Below are 19,886 nucleotides of genomic sequence, written 5' to 3'. Positions count from 1 at the left end.
TTTCATTCATTTACATTTTTAATTCACAATTTTTCAGAACAATTGTTTCTTACAAATCTGTATTTTAAACAAAATATTTAACATTTTTTTCCTCTGAAGTCAGACATGCCCTTTAAAGCTGATGTTTGTCAAAGCCAACTGGCAAAGGGTGACCTTTACATGACTGCTTTTAAGATTTTACATCTCAGTTCACTGCCCTTTTCACCTGCTTCATTTAGACAAGATATGTTAACCCAATAAACTGTGTCTCAAAGAGGAAGGAATATTCTGTAGGTGTTATTAAGAAATATTTTTTTTTTACTCAATACAGAGTTTAAAGTAATCCAAAGGAAATCATCAAGACATTTTCTAACTAAAAATACAGTTAATTACCAGATTTTCAGCAGTGTGTATCAGCATTTATGCATTAAGTATGTCTTAACAAATCTCCTGTTGATGGTTATCATTCCAGGATACAAAACAACAAAAATACTATACAGGAATTCAGAATGTAACTCCTAACCAAATTGTGTAGCTTTTAATTTTATTTTTGCATGGGAAATTTTAAATATATGTATATTTTTCCTAAAAAAAAAAAAAAAAAATTAAAAAAGGCTCGGTGATGGAAAAAAATATACTTCAGTACAGTCCTCCTCTTTTCAGCCTCTGATGAAGAATCCTATTTTAAGAAATTGATCAAGGAAGAAAAGAGTCCCAAGATGCTGCGAACATTCCTAACTAAGGCTCAAGTATTAACCACCAGTCTAGTAACATTGAGCTAATTTTTCCATACGGATTACTGTTCCTCTGACTGGATGACCAGGCACTGAACCACCAAGAAAATTCTGTGACTAATCTGAAATGTCTAGAACAGATGATGTTAACGTTCAACTTTGCCAAGCTGAGAAGAGAATGATGTGAATTACAAGCTTTCAGTCGAAATTTTCCTCTCAAACCAATCCTGATACCTTTGACTGAAGCTCTCACACATGAATACTGTAATTTCCATAAATAGCTCCAAATTTAGGAGAAGCCAGTAAATTATAATAATTAAAAGTAATAGAAAAGGTTTCTGTTCACCAGAAAGGAAAAAAAAAGAAAACAAGAAAGCTTTTAAAATGTGTTATCTTGCCTGTCCTGTTTGCATTGAAGCATTTTGATATGCATAATAAATGTTATCTTCAAAAGAACTTTTACAGCCCCTGTATTGAAGGGACTGGTGGGATCATTTGCAAAACTAAAAAGCTGAATTAATATTCCAAAGCATGCCCTGTGTTTATGCAGCATGTCATTTTTGGATAAATGCAATTAATTGAAAGCAGCACAGCGTCTTGACCAAAACTGTCCCCTTTCAATGTTTCAAAATCACAGTGCAAGAGAAATATATTGGAATTTGGTTTGAATAAGAATATATGGTGAATTTTGCCTTATCATGCCTATCTCCCATATACTCTGGGAGCTGCACACATGATGCTGAAGGCAGAATAGAACCATGATTCTTAATATTGGCCTGCTAGGGCAATGTATTTAGCATCTGCAAGCATATGATCACATACACAAAGAAAAGAAATATTTAACTAGAATAACTTTCAGAGTCCTGTTATTTTTCTCTTCTTTGTTATGTTGCAAATGCCACAGAGACTTTTTCACCTCTTCATTGCCCTCTTCATCTCGAAGGGAAGTTGAACCATTGTAGATGACACATTTAATTTTGGTTGCATGCATATTTTCCAACATTAAACTGAAAAGCTTCTGCAAGCAGTGCTGTCAGACTTTTCAGTCTTCAAAGACAGATGTCATGGCAGCATAGGAAAAGCTTACAGGTTTTCAGCATGGCTCGCTTTAATTTTTGCCTAAAGCCGAATAGCACAAGTTGATTTGTCCTCTGTTTCTTCAGCTTTTATGTGTCTATATGCTTACTTTGCTGTAGTGTGGCTGTATGGCTGTTGCATAGAAACTGCATTATAATGAATTAGCTCTGCACTCAAAGAACTTAGTACAGAGTTCTCCACTACGCAACATGTTTTCTTCATTTGTAACATAGTGAGCGCACCTAGAAGTTATTTTACATATTTGGTTTAGGCTCTCAGCCTATCCCCATTTAGCAATGAGGTGCAGTAGCAGCCCAGAGAGAGGAGGCAGCAGGGGCAGCTGATGTTCTTTACCAACTGCCATTTATAGTTCCTATTCTGCACCTCATGTGATGCACAACCTCCTGCACTCTGGAAAGGACATATTTCCTCCTACCTGTGCAGAAGCATTCCCTTTGGGGTGGGAACACCTCCAAATGCCCAGTAGGGTCATTGCATGACTGAAGAAGGGATGCTCTTTGCAGCCCCAGTATAACACTGAGGTAAAGTGAGCAACTTGTCTACATAGGGCAGAGGATCATCTCTAATTTTGCAGGTTCAGAAATACGGTCACAAGTTATTTAGATAGAATTTAGGGAAGTAGGCTCAGAAGACTAATCCAAACTCTCCAATACATTTCATGATACAGCCAACTCTGTACTCAACTCTGAGACTGCAAAACTTAATAATCACAAAATTCCTTTAAAACCAAAGCTTGACGATGAGCTGCATCTGCATTGTGGCTTACAGTTCAATATCTTAATGAAGTATCCTTGGTGTTGGCAGATTAAGTTTCAAGGGCAGGATCCAGTTCACAACCAAGTCACCTAGATGTGGATGACTTTACAAAGGGTTTTGATTCGGTTGCATCCAGTGACATTTAATATGCCCTAGGATATACAGCCTGTCCCCCCTTTCTTGCACTGGCAAGGTTACCTTTGCCTGCCTCATGCTGTATATGTGACCTCTCCCTCTGGATGTTATAGCCAGTGTATGTGCTTCTTCAGGCATGTGGGGTAAGTTTTGCCCCAGGTTTGTAAGTCCATAAAGATATAGAAATTGATTCAGTGGCCCACAGGTGGATGCCTTATACTGAGGGTATCAGGCGTATCTGTAAAGGGCGAGCACAAAGCACCTGCAAAGCAGCACCTTGGGGTCAAGGTCACCTTAGGGCATCTAAGATGATAGGCAACTTTCATTAGGTGACTGAAAATCACCATCACTGTTTTGACTGATATACTCTTGATAGAGTCTTACCTCAGAAATTCTAATTATAGCCTTTTTTTCACATAATAAAAAAATATTTTTTCATTAGAAACTTTATTAATTAAATTCTTCAGTAGACTGGAGAAAAAAATGAAGTTTGTTGCATGAAAATAATAAAGACTTCAAACCGAATCCTGGACACTTTATTCAGAAAAAAATTAAAAAAAAAAGAAAAAGAAAAGGAAAAAAAGTGACCAAAAAACCTTTCATTGACATTTACGAAGTTTCTTTCAGAATAAAGTGTGATAATGTGTCCCACATCTGTTCTAAAAATCAGAAGTTTCCTTGCACAGATATTTGTCACTTTTACAAATTATTTTTGCAATGGTGAATATTTTGAATTCCACTTTAGAATAGGAAAAATCACAAATTTAGATCTGTTTGTTATTTGGGTTAGTTACTTTGTCCGGCTTCCCTTATAGTAAGAATCATCGGTTGTGAGCATTTAACTGTACACATGAATTTGTAGCAATGTGGTGGAATGATTTGTTTACATCTATAAAGGTAATTGTTGCAGACATCAACCTGTATTTGAAAATGTTAAGTATTGTTATGAAATTGTGAATTATATAAGTAAAGCTTGCACCGTTTCAAATATCTGTTCTGTGCTAGTCATTGGTCATTTCAATGTGGACTTTTCCTTGATTCACTACCCCATAGAATACTCTTAAGCAGCTGAAATCTTGCACATATTGCAATATCAAACCTCATTCAGCAGTTAGACCTGTGTTTTGTATCAGTAGGTTAAAAGCTCATGGTCCAAAAATATAGTAAGCACAAAGATGGTGGGGAGAGATAATCTTTCTATTAGATAAGATGCCATAACTGGAAACAATGAAAAAGTAGGGCCGTGTTTTCAGCTATTTCAGCTGATTTAATAGAAGATACTACCTCTCCACAGGTAAAAAAAATCTTGCATTTTTAGACTACCATGATTACACTAACATTACTACTAACTTCGGAAATGGTATTGCAATGGATTATACAGAACAAAAAGGTCGTTTTCAGTGCCACAAATAGAAAAGAGCATTAGGATATGGCTAAATACGTGCTGTTGATCAGTTCAGATATTTAATGACTTCACAGTGTGACCTTGAAAGTTCATCTGTGTAAGTTACTTGTTAGCAAACTGGTAAAGCTTGCCTTTCAGTGTCTTTATTATAACTGAATACCTCATTGCTTTGAAATGCCCTCAAAGTCTATAATGGACAGCATTTAAAACTGAGGCTACTATTTGATTTCTTTTTTTAAAAAAACAGTCTTTATCAGAAATTCACATGCAGTCCCACCCGCATTTCCCCACAAATGCTACCTTGAAAATAGATATCTGATTACTTGGCAGATAATGTAGGCACAACAATTAAAGAGGTATAGAGCAGATTAAGAGGGAAAGATCAAAATAGTAAGCAAATGATAGTAGGTGTTGCTGTTATCTCTAATTGTGTCATTTCACATTGGCAGATCATACTCAGTTGCTGCTTCTTTGAAAGCAGTCACAACAAGGCATGCTACCTTATTCTATAAGATAATTGCATTACAAAAAATGCTCCCTGCTGTATTTTTCTCTAAAGCAGTGAGATCAGTGTAAGAAAGGGAGGTGGATGGGGAAGAGAACCAATGCAGTTCTTCCAAGCACCCAACAGATCCCTGTCAGATCTTGGTGGTCACTTCACTGGATGGGATGGCCTCTGCTTGTACCTACCAAGGACAGTATTGGGCTGCCCCACTTCCCTTCCCAGTGTTCCCTCACAGAACTCTGGGGTAGGATGGCTGAAGTTCACTAAACTTTTAACAGAAAAAATTAGGCATCTGTCACTTGGCTTTGCTGTGCAGAAGCAGTTAAAATGGGGTTTTTTTTGCAGCAGCAGCCCTGCCAGTGGTGAGGCACAGGCAGAAGCCTGGGTTTTGGAAGAAGGAGCAAGCTGATCCAGCATACTCTGTGCCCATCTTTTTCGAGCCTATTGCCATTATCTCCTGGTGTGACTCTAGTTGCATGCCTTTGGCTGGGGATTTGTGGCTGAATCAGAAGAGCTGGACACTAACTCTGGTCTTCAGAAAGCGAATTTGTGTTTGAGGTGCAGCAAACAATGTAGCTGAAGTTTGTAGGGAGAGTTCAGTAATGTAGGACAGTGGACAGACTTGGTTGCCCTTCTAGCAAGCAGTTGGCTAAATCACAGACAGAACAGAGTATTTTTCACTTCTGTTTTATTTTCAACTTTTTTGTGTGCAATAGCATATGTGGAAAGACAGATTTTGGCTCTTCCTCTTATGCAAACAAAAAGCCTGTGTGAGAGAGGAATATTTCATACACGTGGCCAAAATACTTCTGAAAATCAAGAACTACTGCAGAGATCAAGACCTCTCTGCTTATCTCCCTCTCTCCCTCTAGAAGAGCAGTGGTTGATATGAGGATGATTTAAGTAGAGAGAAGAATACAAGAAAAGGTGCAGGCTGCTGGTAATACTCAGCAGTTTTCCTTTGAAGATGCAAACTCTGTACAGGCATTGCACTGCACTCATGTAATACCACCTATCCTCCCTTGTTAGACACCTAATAGAGGTTACAAAATTCTTGTTGGTTACAGATGATGTTCTTGTAGTTTCAGTGAAGCAGGCATTGCTGCACTACATGTTTAAATTTATTTTTATTTTTGTAGAATTTATATCTGTAGGAAAGATGTGAATAGGGCAGAGTACTGCCAAGGTTAGTGTCAAAAGACCAAGATTTGCCAGGGATGGACTAGAGAAAACTTAAGTTGACAGTATTTTCTGATGTAAATTCAAACAAAGGGTGAGCTAAGTCACCCTTTATATTAGATAAATATTTCTCCTGGAACTGGCTTTGAGTATGAATTATGTGAAGTGATTTAAAATACCATCAGAAAGTATAGTTTTACTTAAAGAAAAATTACCTTGATTTCCTGGTCACATAATGTTCACTATTGTGATAATATGATTTATACAGGGAATGCAAGATCCACTCTTCAGAACAGGTTTTATTCATTTTCAATGGCACTCACTGTCCTAAATTATTTGGTACTTCTTTTTCATACGACATGTAAAGTCACTGTCAACTTTATACCATTCTTGTCCATGCATATCACTTAAGTTCATCCTAAACAACTGTGTAGAATCTGTATGGTTTATTTTAAAGGGAAGATGCATATTTCCTTGGGAAAATATTTCAATGTTCTCACTAAAATGTATGTAGTCTCTTAGGAAGTATACGTTCTAAACCTCAAGAAAGGAAGTCACTCAGGCTCTGCATCTGAAATTAGATGGGCAGTAACCCCACTGTGTTAGAGGATATGCTTACTCACTGAAGTCAGAAGTCTACATTGTACCTTCATGATCTCACAGCCCTTTGCACTGTATAGGCCCAACCTCTATTCATGCTTTAAATTTAGTGTATACTGCACTAAGGTCTTCCATTTAAAACAAAGTAAGGCTGATAATTCTTGTGATATGTATAATCCAAATTAGTGTAAAGAGTATACCTTGACAGAAGGATTTCTGCTCATACATTTTAATTTAAACATGCTAATACTGTCCATGAACTTTTTATAAAGTGTGTGTTGTTCAGTCAGTTCATGACATGCTTTTTTTTTCAGACTATATTCGGTACACTTCTCCTTTACAGTTCTACTTCTTTCATTATAGGAAGCCCCATATGTTATGTTCAAGAAAAACCATGATACGTTTGAAGGGAATGACAAGTTTGAAGGATACTGTGTAGATCTGGCATCAGAAATTGCAAAGCATATTGGTATCAAGTACAAAATTGCCATTGTTCCTGATGGAAAATATGGAGCAAGGGATCCAGAGACAAAAATCTGGAATGGGATGGTGGGAGAGCTTGTTTATGGGGTAAGCATACCAATTTTTGAAGCAGGATTTGATTTATCATAGTATAAGTCATAAAATAGGAAGTATATGTGCATTTTGTTTAATCTTTGGGTCACAGAAAAGAAACAGAATCTTGTTTCAGATCTGTGTGTTTTCACCTATTTTCAAGATAAAATAAATAGTTTTGAGGTCAACTATTTATTCAACTACTACCTTGAAATATTAGAACATCTGTAGTTTGTATATCCCTTAAAAAATCATGAATGTTAGATACCATCTATTCCTGACACACTGTAAAACTTGGTGGGGAAGAATATCACTCATTAACTCATTTTCATGGAATGGTGGACAAATCTTTTTAAAAAGGTGGGATTCTTGGTCTAGTTTGAGAAATTAAAAATCCACCATTATATATATTAAACACAGGTAATAAACCACTACAGACAAGTACATAATTAGACAATTCACAATGAAGATAAACTTTTAGGATGACCATCAATAATAAAATCTAAGAGCAAACCTGGTAAGTTTAACAACTGAGAACATTATGTTATAGAGTGATCTGGAGAAGGGTTCTTCAGAATACCATAATATTTAGCAATTTTGTTGACACATAAAGTTCCAATATTTAAAGAAAATAGCCTTAACAAACCTAAATAAATATTTGCAATATCTGGTGTTACCAAAAGTAGCAAAACTCAGAGCTGAGCTTGCTGATTACTGCAGTTACTAGTATCTGCACTGCAAACCAGTCAGAATTCTTAGAGAAACTTTTCATTTCAGTGATGGAATAAAAAAAAAAATCTTCAAACTACTCAGGTGTGAATATTTCCACCCATGAACTCATAACATGCTTCAACCTCCCCATAAAAATCTTCCTGCATACCAGTTGATCCATCCTCAGTTGCATTTTTCACAATTCCATTGACAGTTTGGGCCATGAATTGCAAAGGCCTCGTGGCTTTTGTAGCAGCTCCATGTCAGTTCCCTTCTGTCAGTTTAGCATAGCTGATAAATTCTCCATTAGCATCAGTTCAAGGAACTCTACAGAATGAAACAGTCTCTGTGCTGTAGGAGTGTGTGAAATCTTGCCCCCAAATTTCAGTGAGCTCCCCTCCCCATTGGAATGAAAAGGTTGTATCAGGTTCACAAAACTCTCCATGTTCTTGGAAGTTCAGGAAGGAGCCAACCTCAGTTTTTTCTTTAAAGAATAGAAACACTGAATGTCACCAAGCATGTATATCTACTTCAGTGGCTTGAAAGCAGCTCAACTCGAAGGATATTAAAAGATAAAGATCTTACAGATTTATTTTACTCCTTCTCTGGCTTTTAATTGCAATAGTAAACCCATGGACACCAATGGCCAAGCACTGTTTTATACTAGAATGTTTTTTCAGTAATCCAAGAAATGTTACTATTTATGAGAAAACTCTCTTGCTCAGATGCACAGTTTCTGTGGCCTAACATTTAGTTGAAAATTATAGAGGAAACTTGATATTACACTTTCATTTTCTGTTTGTTTGGGGTATTTTTCCCCTTCTTTTATCTTAAAAAATTTACCTCATCAAACCCAAGCTGCCCTAGGACTATACTGAAATAAAAAGTGTTGTAAGGAAGCTCACACAGTCAACACCTACAGCTTTTAATAGAGCTGATAGCAGTAAAATTCACAGGCATGAGGAACTTGTTGCAAATTACCCACATGAGGGCCAGCCCAGAATACGAGTCAAACACTTCATTTTTGTAATGGAAAAGAGTGTGGAGAGGGAGGCTGTTTCCAACTATCTGTTTAGGATGGCTGCAGTATCTTTGTCATTCTGGGACTGGGCCCTGGGAAAGCTCTTGGAGCTGATTTTTTACTGAAGTCAGCTGTTTCCCAGTACATTTGCTGCACTGTCTTAAGGCTCCTTGAGGCCGGATCTGTCCTGGTGTGTCCCTGTGCTTGGGAATTTGCCTGATTATTCTGCTAAATTGCAAGAATGGTCTCTGGTATATTTTTGGCCCATAATTACTGTCCAAAACAATTCCTGAGCCCAGCTGGACCCTGGGATAGAGCAGAGTCCTTTCCTTACAGGCAGCTTGAATGCAGCCATGCAGGTTTGGATGTTGGGTGATTCATGGCAGCGACACAGCCTGTCCAGTGCCACTGGGCCCCAAGGCCAAGAGCTACACCAAGTGTGCTTACTGTGCTTTTACAGGTCTAGCTTTAAAGGAAAGTGATATTTACAGTTTTCTGCTAAAGATTTCCACAGGGAATCCATCAAAAGCATCCTCCCTGCAACTTCCTTGAGCCCTTGCCAGACAATTTACCGAGCATCGGGTTCCCAGGCCAATTCCACATGGAGAAAGCAGAGAAATCAGTCAGCCAGAGACTTTGCTGCAAAGCTCTGCTAGAAGAGTATGTTCATCTTCTCTGATAGATCCCCTAATCATAAACACAAGTAGTCTGAGTAGCTGGCTGTGTTTCAAGCAAGGCTTTTTATTTGCAGCCAGGACTGGGGAGAGAATTTGTAACCGAATTAGCAAGTTGATGAGACAATGTGTTTGGGAAACATTTTACAGCTTTTAATTCCCAACCATGTTAATGGATTAACAGACAGTTTTGCTCTGGCCAGTGAGATTGGACTTTTCCTGTGCAACACAAAAGGTTCCTCTGCCCTCTTGCTCTTACCATCATACCCCAATGTCCCTTAGCCCTATCCATATTACTGAGAGTGGACATGTGAAAATTTTATCCCATGTTCCTTTAAGACCTGTGTGCACCAGAGGCTGTTCTGATACCTGGACCCTCAGGTGCTGCACAGAGCAGCTTAGTAATTTCCTAAACGTCGTGGCTGATTCTTCCATTGTGTCCCATGGGTACAGTTTTGCTGAAATTGTATAAAATGTCAAGGTGGGGACGGTTGCCTATTTTCCTGTTTTGTTTTTAGCAGATTATTAAAAACTACCAGGAAATCTTGTCATTTGTCCCCGATATATCCAAATGCATGCAATAGTCCATGTGGATTCTATTTGCCTTGATATCTAGCTTGCAGAAGAAATTCTGACTGGCGATGAAATGCTATTAAGTACATGTAACAGGTGTTTCCAAATTCACTAGCAGTCAGCTCCAAATAAATATTCATTCTCCTGACACAGAATGCTTTTCTTTCACTGCTTAACAGAAAAGGTCACAACTCAATTCTGTTTGAAATCTCAGAAGCCGCGAGCTTCTGAGATTAAAAATCACTTTCTGCATGATTTTTCTCAGGTAGCTTTACTACCTTCACAATACTTGTACCAAGCATATATTTTATTCACAAGGTCGTAATAATTATATATTCTGGAAAAGAAAATCTCTCTCACCATCAGAATCAATCTTGTCTCATTCTATAATATTGGAAGGATCCAGAATGCATTTGTACTTGGTAATGGTGGAGCCTTGATTGAAATGCTGTTACAGACACATTAATTTAGCTGTGAAGTATCATTAGTCTTTGTCAAAACAGATTTCACTGGCAACAAAATCATTAATTGTTTCTGCACCATAGTTATATTGTTAATCATTTAAATCCATAATTATATGGTGTACATTAACTGGGCAAAGCAGAAATGCTGTTAATTATCATGCACAGCTATTTTCATTATTTAGCTTTTGCAATGAAGAATTTATGTAGGCTTTACATGGCACACAATAGTCTTAGAAAAATAATAATACCATCAGTCTGGGGAGCTGTAGTTTCTCCAAATTTTTGGCTTTTAATTATGACCTAGCTATATATTTTCCCTTTAGATTTATGGACATGAAATGGATTTATCTACATTATTAATTATCTGATATTAGATCACGATTGTAAAAAATAGGTTAAGTTCGTATTTCTCCTCTTTAACTCCTTCAAGTACTGTAGGCAGCTAGTTCTGATGTTGTTCAAGTTCTGCATATCCTATTTGAGCATTTAAATTTGGTAAGATAAATCCTCTCCAACATTTCACATATAATATCCAGTGTTAAGTAGGTATTTAAAACCTCCTTCATTCACACGAAAATGGCAATATCACTTTTCCAACTCACACTGTGAAAACTAACAACTCCCAGAGATCTGTGTTTTAACCCCAGTAGAAATCTGCAGACACAAAAAAAACCCTGTTAGCCAACACCTTTGAAGACCAGTGACCAGGTCTGTCATTTGCACTGTGTTAAGGAAGATACCACTGTGTGACAAACACAGAGAAGATTGGCAGGAAGAGATCACAGTTGCCATGAGTCTTTCACTTAATTAAAGGACTCCGCATTAGGAATTCTTAGAAATCAAAATTTAGAAATACAAAACATGTTGTCTCTAAAGAAGGAAACCATTCTTCTGGAGAAAAGCTACTTATGAGTGAGATGAAAAACAAAAATATGAAGAAAAGCCAGTAGTTAAAACCATCCTACAGTCTTTAGACTACAGGAACTAAGTTTAAATTATAATTTTTAGGCTACTTAAAAATATATTTTAGACATGTTACCCTTCTTCATATAATAGCTGTTATCATAAAACATCTATTTCAGCCTGACTTAAGTAATCACAAGGGGTTAAGAAGCCAATTTTTTTAAAAATGCCTTGTATAACAAAATGTAAATTAAGATTCAGAGAATTAGAAGTGCTATCATAATGTTTACCTGAGGCATTAGCACCACAGGTAATTTCTGATACCTTTGCAAAATTATGATTTCAGCTGCATTGCTTAAAATGTAGTATCTTTATATAAAATTTTGATGTTTGCATCACAACTATTTGAGAATGACGGATATAATCTGATGCTTAATATACAGCCATCTTAATACAATAGTCCTTTTTTGGGCCATTGCACTAGAGTGAGTCAGTTCTTTTGAACTATTTACAATTGCAAAGCTGACAAAATAGATTTAATTTTTAACTACACAATATTGGTTTAAAATGAAATTCCATAAAACATATATGGCTCCATATGGATTAGCACATAAAATGAAAACCACAGATTATTTTAAATGTATTTACCTGTTTCAAAGTTGTAAGAGGAAAAAAGTTCCATTTCAATGTTTTCTTTGGCACACAAGCTATTTACATAACACTTGGATTAAAGTATTTGAGCACATCCTTAATTTTCAGTATGTTTTAAACTCATTGAAACAATGAAGTGTTCACAAAATACTGTTACTCTCCTGAGCTGTATAGAAGTCCCGCATTGGTCACAGAGCGTGGGCTCTGCTCTGTGACTGCACCTAGGCACAGCACCATGATGATGAGCAGGAGAAAGGTTTCAGCAGCTCTTGCATCTGTTCTGCACTCACAGGTGCATCCTTTGACCCAGGTCCCCATACAATTCCCATCTGAAGTGCTGCTGTAATGACAGATTTAGTGTAAAAGGCAGGGCTAGGCACAGAACAATCTTTAATGTAATGCAGCGTCCCTAATGAGAAAAATTACCCATTAGCTTAGCTCCAATATTTCACAGTGCATACAGACATCATTGTTAGCAGCCATAATCATCTCCATCAACGAATCATTCAAGACTGGCATCTTCATCCAAAAGCCATGTTAGAAAGACATTTATAAATATTCCTGGCACTAGTGGGAATGGATTCAGCACACCTTTTATCCTTTTTATCACATGATTTTGCACACCTATTTCCTGTATACTTGCCATTTTTTGCTGTTTAAAACCTAATTCAGTCTTATTGAACTATATTTCCCTTGAGACAATTCTGTGCAGTTTGGTGGAATCACAGCAAGTTAATTACTTTTGCAGCCTCATGCCATTTGGAGCTATCTTGGATCTATAAACTGCTTTACCTCAAAACATTATTACGTGTTACAAAAATATGACAATGAATTACCATTTCAGGGATCTTAAAAAATCGCCTATACATTCAGTGACAATAGGGTCATTCCCATTTTCCATTCTTTCTTGAATTCCTTTATTTAAATCTAAGTGCCTAAAATTATCTTCTTACACTGCTGCTCACCTCTATAAGATTTGAGTCTTCTCTTTAGCAGAAAAATTAAGTATTTGCATAATTCTGTAAAATAAAAACCTGCAATGTGTATGTTTTACTGAAAGCATATTGAGTAAATGCAGAGTGTGATAAAGAGAAAAATGCTACAAAGAGCATTTAAGCCGCAGTGTCCCGATGTTAATAGCATACCTTTGGAATTAGCTGCTTAACCAAGTGTATAAGCACACACCAATTAATCTATACATCTATATTTCTTTTTTCTTTATAGAAAGCAGAGATTGCTGTTGCGCCTCTGACCATCACTTTGGTACGAGAAGAGGTCATTGATTTTTCTAAGCCTTTTATGAGTTTGGGGATATCCATTATGATCAAAAAGCCCCAGAAATCTAAACCGGGAGTGTTTTCCTTCTTGGACCCTTTGGCGTATGAGATCTGGATGTGCATAGTCTTTGCCTACATTGGTGTCAGTGTGGTCCTGTTCCTAGTTAGCAGGTTTAGTCCATATGAGTGGCACACAGAAGAACCAGAGGATGGGAAAGAAGGACCCAGTGACCAGCCTCCCAATGAATTTGGCATATTCAACAGCCTCTGGTTTTCCCTGGGTGCCTTTATGCAACAAGGATGTGATATTTCCCCAAGGTTTGTGTCAAATCTTTTTACATTTGCATTTTATCTACAACACTGAAGCATAAAATCTTCCTTTCTTAATTTTCCTGGCAGTGTTTTGAAGTTCATTCTTCAGGAAGCTCTTTTTTTTTTTTTTTTTCCTTTCTTAATAGCCATGATAAGAGCAACAGATAATCTGCTTTGAATTTCAGTCATTACTATTATTTTACCAATGTGCATAAACCACAAACAGCTCTCAGAAACAGCAGGTTCACACAGGGGAAATTCCACTGGGTTGACTTCAGAAGAACTGTGTTCTTGCTAGATTGGTTCCATTGTGCTACAGCCATGAAATGCAGAGTTGTGCTGAATATCTGCTTTGCATCAAGGAATGTCCTACTTCTGTTTCAAATTCTGCAGTGCTGTTTCACAAATATTGCTGTCTGTGAGAGACAATATTTGACTGACTGTTTCTGAGAAGCCAAGCTGTGTTGCTCAGGTGTGCCTTACATAGGAGATGCCTCAGATCTACTACATGTTTGGTCCTATAATGCATGGTTGGTCCTATAACACATGCTTATCTAGTACATGATTAGTTTAATACATGCAGCCCTGAATTTCTCAACCTTTTAAGAAATTCTGGAGCTTTAGTGGGCAGTAACTAAAACTTTTTAATTAAATATTATGACCCAATCTTTCAAACTTAAAGGCTTCTTCATTTTAGCCATTTGCAGTGAAATTTTGAGTGTTCAGCATTGGCCTAATCCTTCTATTATTGAAGTTAGCAATAAAACTGATACTGATTTAGAGTGGATGTGAATTACTCCTCAACAACCTTCTCATCAAATTGCAGGTATTGAAAAGGAAAATATAATTTTTTACTTAGCAGAACTGTCTCTTTTATCACAAAATTCTTGCTTCTTAAAGAAGAAAAATGTGAATGTTCAATGAATGATTGCAGTAGCTTGTGGAATTTTTGAGAAGTTTGGGTGACAGGAACATTTTAATCCTAGAGCCAGCATAATCCATATGCAAAGCCTTTTGCATTTTTTTTTAAAGGAAACTGAGGAAGTTACTGATTTTCAGCTACCATGTTTTACTTTTGTCTCCAAAAAGGGATTACCAACCCAGTATTTTTTGACAAGTTTTTCCTATTTTTAGGCATGTCCTGAAATAATAGGAGCACTGAGATTACTGTTCAAGAGGATTTAAGCTTCTGTGTATGTGTGATACACATTAGCACAGTGGACTACAGTGTAGACATTAAGTTTCAAGAGGAGAAGGATTTATTAATATTTAAAATGCAAATTATCTTCCTCCCATTGATTGTTACTTAAAGACAAATGTTCAGCAATAATGGTGCCTTCGCTATCTCTCTCTCTCTCTCTCTCTCTCTCTCACTCTTTGTGGCTCATGAGACAGGAAAATGTGCATTATCTTATTCATGTTTAGATCCCTCTCAGGTCGCATTGTCGGAGGTGTCTGGTGGTTCTTCACGCTCATCATTATTTCATCCTACACTGCTAACCTCGCTGCTTTCTTGACTGTTGAGAGAATGGTCTCACCCATAGAGAGTGCAGAAGACCTTGCCAAACAAACCGAAATTGCTTACGGGACACTGGACTCAGGGTCAACCAAAGAGTTCTTCAGAGTAAGTTGGTGCATCCATTAGAGGAGCTTTCCCTACTAACCACTCTTATAAGATGCTTAGAAATGTGAAATAATGTGACTTTGCAATTATATGCAATATAGTTTTGTGACTCCTGCAATACTTTAGCTACATTTTTACCCCTACAAGATCGTTTGTTGGAGTTTTCAGGTTTTTTAATCTGTGGAAAGCTTATTGATCCTGTCAAAAAAAAAAAAAAAAAAAAAAAAAAAGAGATGCCCGTGGGGGATACTGAAGCCACTGATAATTAAATACAGCACTGCAGTATTGATTCATGTAAAGCTACAGTACTGAAGTGATGACTGACAGCACTGAAAGCCTATCATGGTAAAATGGAGTCTTGCAGGTTTTGTTTCAGCTTATGGATTTGGCTGTGTGCATTTTGCTTTAGGGTCGTGGGTGGTGGGAAGGAAATGCATTTTTTAATCTGCTGACTTTCAGATGGATAATAAAGAGAAAATTTAACTCAAGGGAATGTGGTTGGAGCTTTAGAAAATAGCCTAAATAGCCATTCATATGCCTGTGCTGTCTCTATTGATTACTTCATTCTCATTTGCTTTCCTGCATTAGTGTGGTTGGTATGTAATCCTCATCATTTGCCAGCTGGAAAGCAGGGAGGTTGGACACCCCAAGCAGTGCATAATAAACAGTCCTTCCTGTTTTATTTCATGTCTCCAGCAGATGAAAGTTAAGCTCAGTTGACCAAAGTGAGTTTAAGTGTTTGAACACAGCTCTGAATAAATGCTGTGAGCCAGTAACCCTTGCTTGAAAATTGCACAGCTAATTAGGTCATTATTTATCTGAAATATGGAGATTAAGGGATTTTTGGAAGTCAAGAAGATAGACTGAAAATTTCTTCTAATTGCCTAATTGAAAGAAGTTCTGTGTTGGGCATTTACATGCATCTACACTGTTTTCAATTTGGCAAAACTGAACTCAGTAAACCGTTAAAAATTTTTTCAATGCAATTTGGAAACTATAGTCAACATCCATTCAAAGGCAGTGTCTCAAGTGAAATGACCTGTTTATTGCAACAAATATCCCCATAGAAAAGCTTGCAAATTTGTTTTATTAGCTGTGGAAAGATGATTTATAAGATATAAATTTCATTTAACAAACACATAGTGATTGTACCTTCACATCATGAAACTCCTCAAGGAGTTCAGTTTAACCCAGTTTTCTAGATTTCTTCTGTAGACACTGGAGAAAGAAAAGCAGCCCTGTGCATCCTGTGTGAGATATGTGTGTTAGGATGAGAAATAAAGCACATTGAAGTATCTGCCTCATTACTTGAACTCTAGAGGGGTCCAGCTGAAATGGCATGGGTGCATGGTACCTCATTTTTAATGGATACTGTTTGCTGAAGAGTTTCTAACTACACCTGTCTTACTAATTTTTTAATAAGTATAGTCCCTCCTGGCAGTTATTTATATTCCCCTATGTTTCACCCATAAACACATTTTTAGTTCTTTTTGCGGAAAGTTAGATATATTATTCTTGTTACTCCAGTTGCAGTCCATCATAAGTTGAGGTGGTAACCACAATATATGGGTAAAAATATAGATGTATATATATTTATGTACTTTTTAAAAAATTGTGCAATTGAGGCCCTGCTTTCAAATGATTTCTGATCTCTGTCACAGTATAATGATTCTTAATGATATCTGCTATTCTTATGTGCTATTTCTAAAAATACTTTCCCAAAACAGGGATAAAGATAAAATTTCAGCAGACAAGATTTACACAAAAGCTGTTTTCATAATATATAAATTAAGATCTAGCCTGAAACTAAGGTACAAGAAGAGTTGTGTTCAAAGTCTAACATTTTGTGGGTTTGGAAAGCAATTCACTTTTTGGTATTGGAATCATGTGTAACTTTTCTGTCATTGGTGATTATCTGGCTGAAGATGAGCCTTCAGGACATTTTCTCATCATTTTGTCATTTCTGAGCAAAATGTCAGAAACTCTGAACACCTCTTCAGCTTGTTTTAAATCTGGATTGAAAGCAGAAAAGGGAAAATCATTTTAAAGCCAACATTAAAAAAAAGAGGAACTTTGATACTGTTAGCTCTTATATACTCCTATTTTCTGGTTTAGATGCAGTGAAAGTTGTATTTTCCAGGCAGATTGCTCAAGAGAGAAAGTAGTTAGTTTTAGCAGTTCTACTCAGAAAAGCCTGAAATGTCAGCTTGGCTGGCTGCAGGGAAAGCTACAATGTTTCCTTATATGATAATAAAGAATATTTGTTAGTTCACTCTTCAATTTTCACTCTGAGTTGACATGTAGAAATTGAATGTAAACAAATGGAAGTCTGGGAGAAGAAAATGTTCTTAGAGGGCAGATATCTTGTTGGACTTTCCATATTTTTTGTATTTTCATAAAGAAAAGAGACTAGATTCTAGAGGGAAAAAAAAGACATTTAAATGCAACCTTTTTCAATTGATTTAGGGCAGTGTTTCCTGTTACAAATCAAGCTGTTTATGTGCTGCATAAAGTTTTAAATGAAAGTGACCTATTATATGGTTGCTTTATAAAGAATTAGATGTAATGGATGTTAAGAGGAGAGAAATATTTGGAAGTGAAGCAGACAAAAACAAGAAAACACTCTTGAAATTATGACTGATTTATTCCTACTCTCTTCCATTTTTTTCTTTTTGTAAATTTAAATCCATGAAATTACATCAGTGTAAAGCAAAAAATAATGCATTGGTGGCTTAGTTTATGCTCTGCTCCCAGCCACTATTATGTAAATGTAAAATAGCTGTGACTACAGTGGAAAGGGGTGACAAGTCAGGATGTGATTACGGACATACACAGCTGTTGCTGATTCAAATGTTATTATATTTGACAGAAAGATAAAATTATGCATACAGACAGACTAAAAAAGGAAAGCATAATTTATGATGTTCTGCTATATGGCATTTTTATTGAACATTTTTAGTTAAATGCCACTTATTTTCAGGATAGACTTAGGTCACTAACAAATTATTTTCTAAGTAATAGTACAGTCATTCAGTAATTGGTAAAAAGAAGTGCTTCAGGGAAATTACTCTCATGTATAAAAAGGCTCAGTTCCAGGCTTCTTAAAGGCATTTGTAATTTATGTAATACTAAGATTATAGGATTTGGTATTTGTTTAAATAATCTAAGGCCCTTTGTTTTGGGGCTTTATAATAATGAATATTTTCCTGGAGTGCTCAGCACAGTGTAGGAATAGGCTCATAGCTCAAATCTTGTTTAGCTAGAAACTCCTCTTGACTCAAATAAAAGCTGACTTGAGCATTAGGTTAAAAAGTCCTTTTTGCAGCATACATAGGGGAAGACAAGTGCCATCTGTTATTATAAAAACAGTGTGTAGTGTTCAGCTGACACACTGCTGGTTTGCATGTATATATTCCTATTGCTGGAGGAAGCAAAGGAGTTACTGAGTGAATCTAATGAGCATGGGACACTTCTTAGCCTGACAGCATTTCCTTCCTTTCTTTTAGGGAAAATTTTTATTTGCTTTAATTTTTTATGAAGAAGTTTTATTTTTGCTTAGCTATTTACCTGTAGTTTCTCCATGCATCCCCAGACAAGAAAATTTCCAACTAATGCACTCTAATCCATGAATTCTTGGGCATTCTTTGATAAAGTAGATTTCTTACTCAGTTATCGGCAGGATCAGAGTCTTTAAAATAAATCCACTGATACTGCAGTTCTAAAATCATACCTAATTCTTTAAGAAAGATGCTTATGGCATTTTGCTTCCTTTAATATTTAGTCCAACTTGCTGATTCCATCTTTTATTGTGAACCATGTCTTCAAATATTGTATAACATTTCTGAATATAAATCAGGTCAATTCTGGACTCTGAATTATGAAAGTAGAAATCTTACCTAAGCTTTGTTGTTGTGATGGTGTAAGAAGTGGGTGTTAGAGAAATGCCTTAAGATTCAGCTGAGTATTTATGGGGAGATTATTTTACTGTTTCTCTTAAGAGTACAGGCTTTTTATGGACATCTATTTCATATATCATTCCCTAACACACACTTTACCATACATTGACTGTGTGAACTTTCTCTATCTAACAATAAATTCAGCTTTGCAGGTTTCTTTTTTGGCTGCTAGAGGGTAGTCAAACTTAAAAACAGTATCTGCTATTATAGTATTGATACTTTTATTTCTTGTCTCTTTTAAAATAATGGAATTCAAATAAAACCCTTCTCCAAGTTTTCCCAACCTCAAATGTCTGAAAAAATTAAGTATGGTTGATTTCGTTTTAGCAGTGCCATTCTGAAACATTGCAACATTCTGTTGTTCTAACTTGTTTCTGATTTTCTCCAGAGATCAAAAATAGCAGTGTATGAAAAGATGTGGACCTACATGAAATCAGCTGAGCCATCAGTGTTCACTAGGACTACTGCAGAGGGAGTAGCTCGTGTCCGCAAATCCAAGGGCAAGTTTGCCTTCCTGCTGGAGTCCACCATGAATGAATACATTGAGCAACGAAAGCCATGTGACACCATGAAAGTGGGAGGAAATCTGGATTCCAAAGGCTATGGCGTAGCCACACCGAAGGGTTCTCCATTAAGGTGGGTGGAATAGTATAACAATATAAAATGTGTTGTTATAGTATTCCACCTTCCCTGATGTCCCTGATATAGCTCTTTTTGTTTTGTATGTGAACATGGTATGTTATTTTTATTTTCTTCCATTTAATTTTTTTTTTC

The 19,886-nt window shown here is 36.5% G+C and overlaps 1 protein-coding gene across 3 annotated transcripts in view; it reads left to right on the top strand.

The window, feature by feature from the left end:
• The window catches only part of GRIA4 (glutamate ionotropic receptor AMPA type subunit 4), a 214,703-nt gene that overhangs the window by 152,497 nt on the left and 42,320 nt on the right, over window positions 1-19,886 (top strand). For 2 of the 3 annotated variants that reach the window (XM_083884832.1, XM_083884831.1), the window contains exons 10-13: window positions 6,755-6,961; window positions 13,168-13,538; window positions 14,958-15,156; window positions 19,501-19,748. In XM_083884832.1, coding sequence (XP_083740958.1) covers window positions 6,755-6,961; window positions 13,168-13,538; window positions 14,958-15,156; window positions 19,501-19,748 — 1,025 coding nt within the window. Of the gene's footprint in view, window positions 1-642; window positions 743-6,754; window positions 6,962-13,167; window positions 13,539-14,957; window positions 15,157-19,500; window positions 19,749-19,886 lie in introns of those variants that run through there. The other variant, XM_083884833.1, reaches the window with a different exon arrangement.

The sequence above is a fragment of the Zosterops lateralis genome, assembly GCF_965231275.1.
Source record: "Zosterops lateralis genome assembly, chromosome: 2".
NCBI classification, from domain to species: domain Eukaryota; kingdom Metazoa; phylum Chordata; class Aves; order Passeriformes; family Zosteropidae; genus Zosterops; species Zosterops lateralis.
Note: the sequence above shows the minus strand (reverse complement) of the source record. Positions and strands in the feature narration are given on the sequence as shown.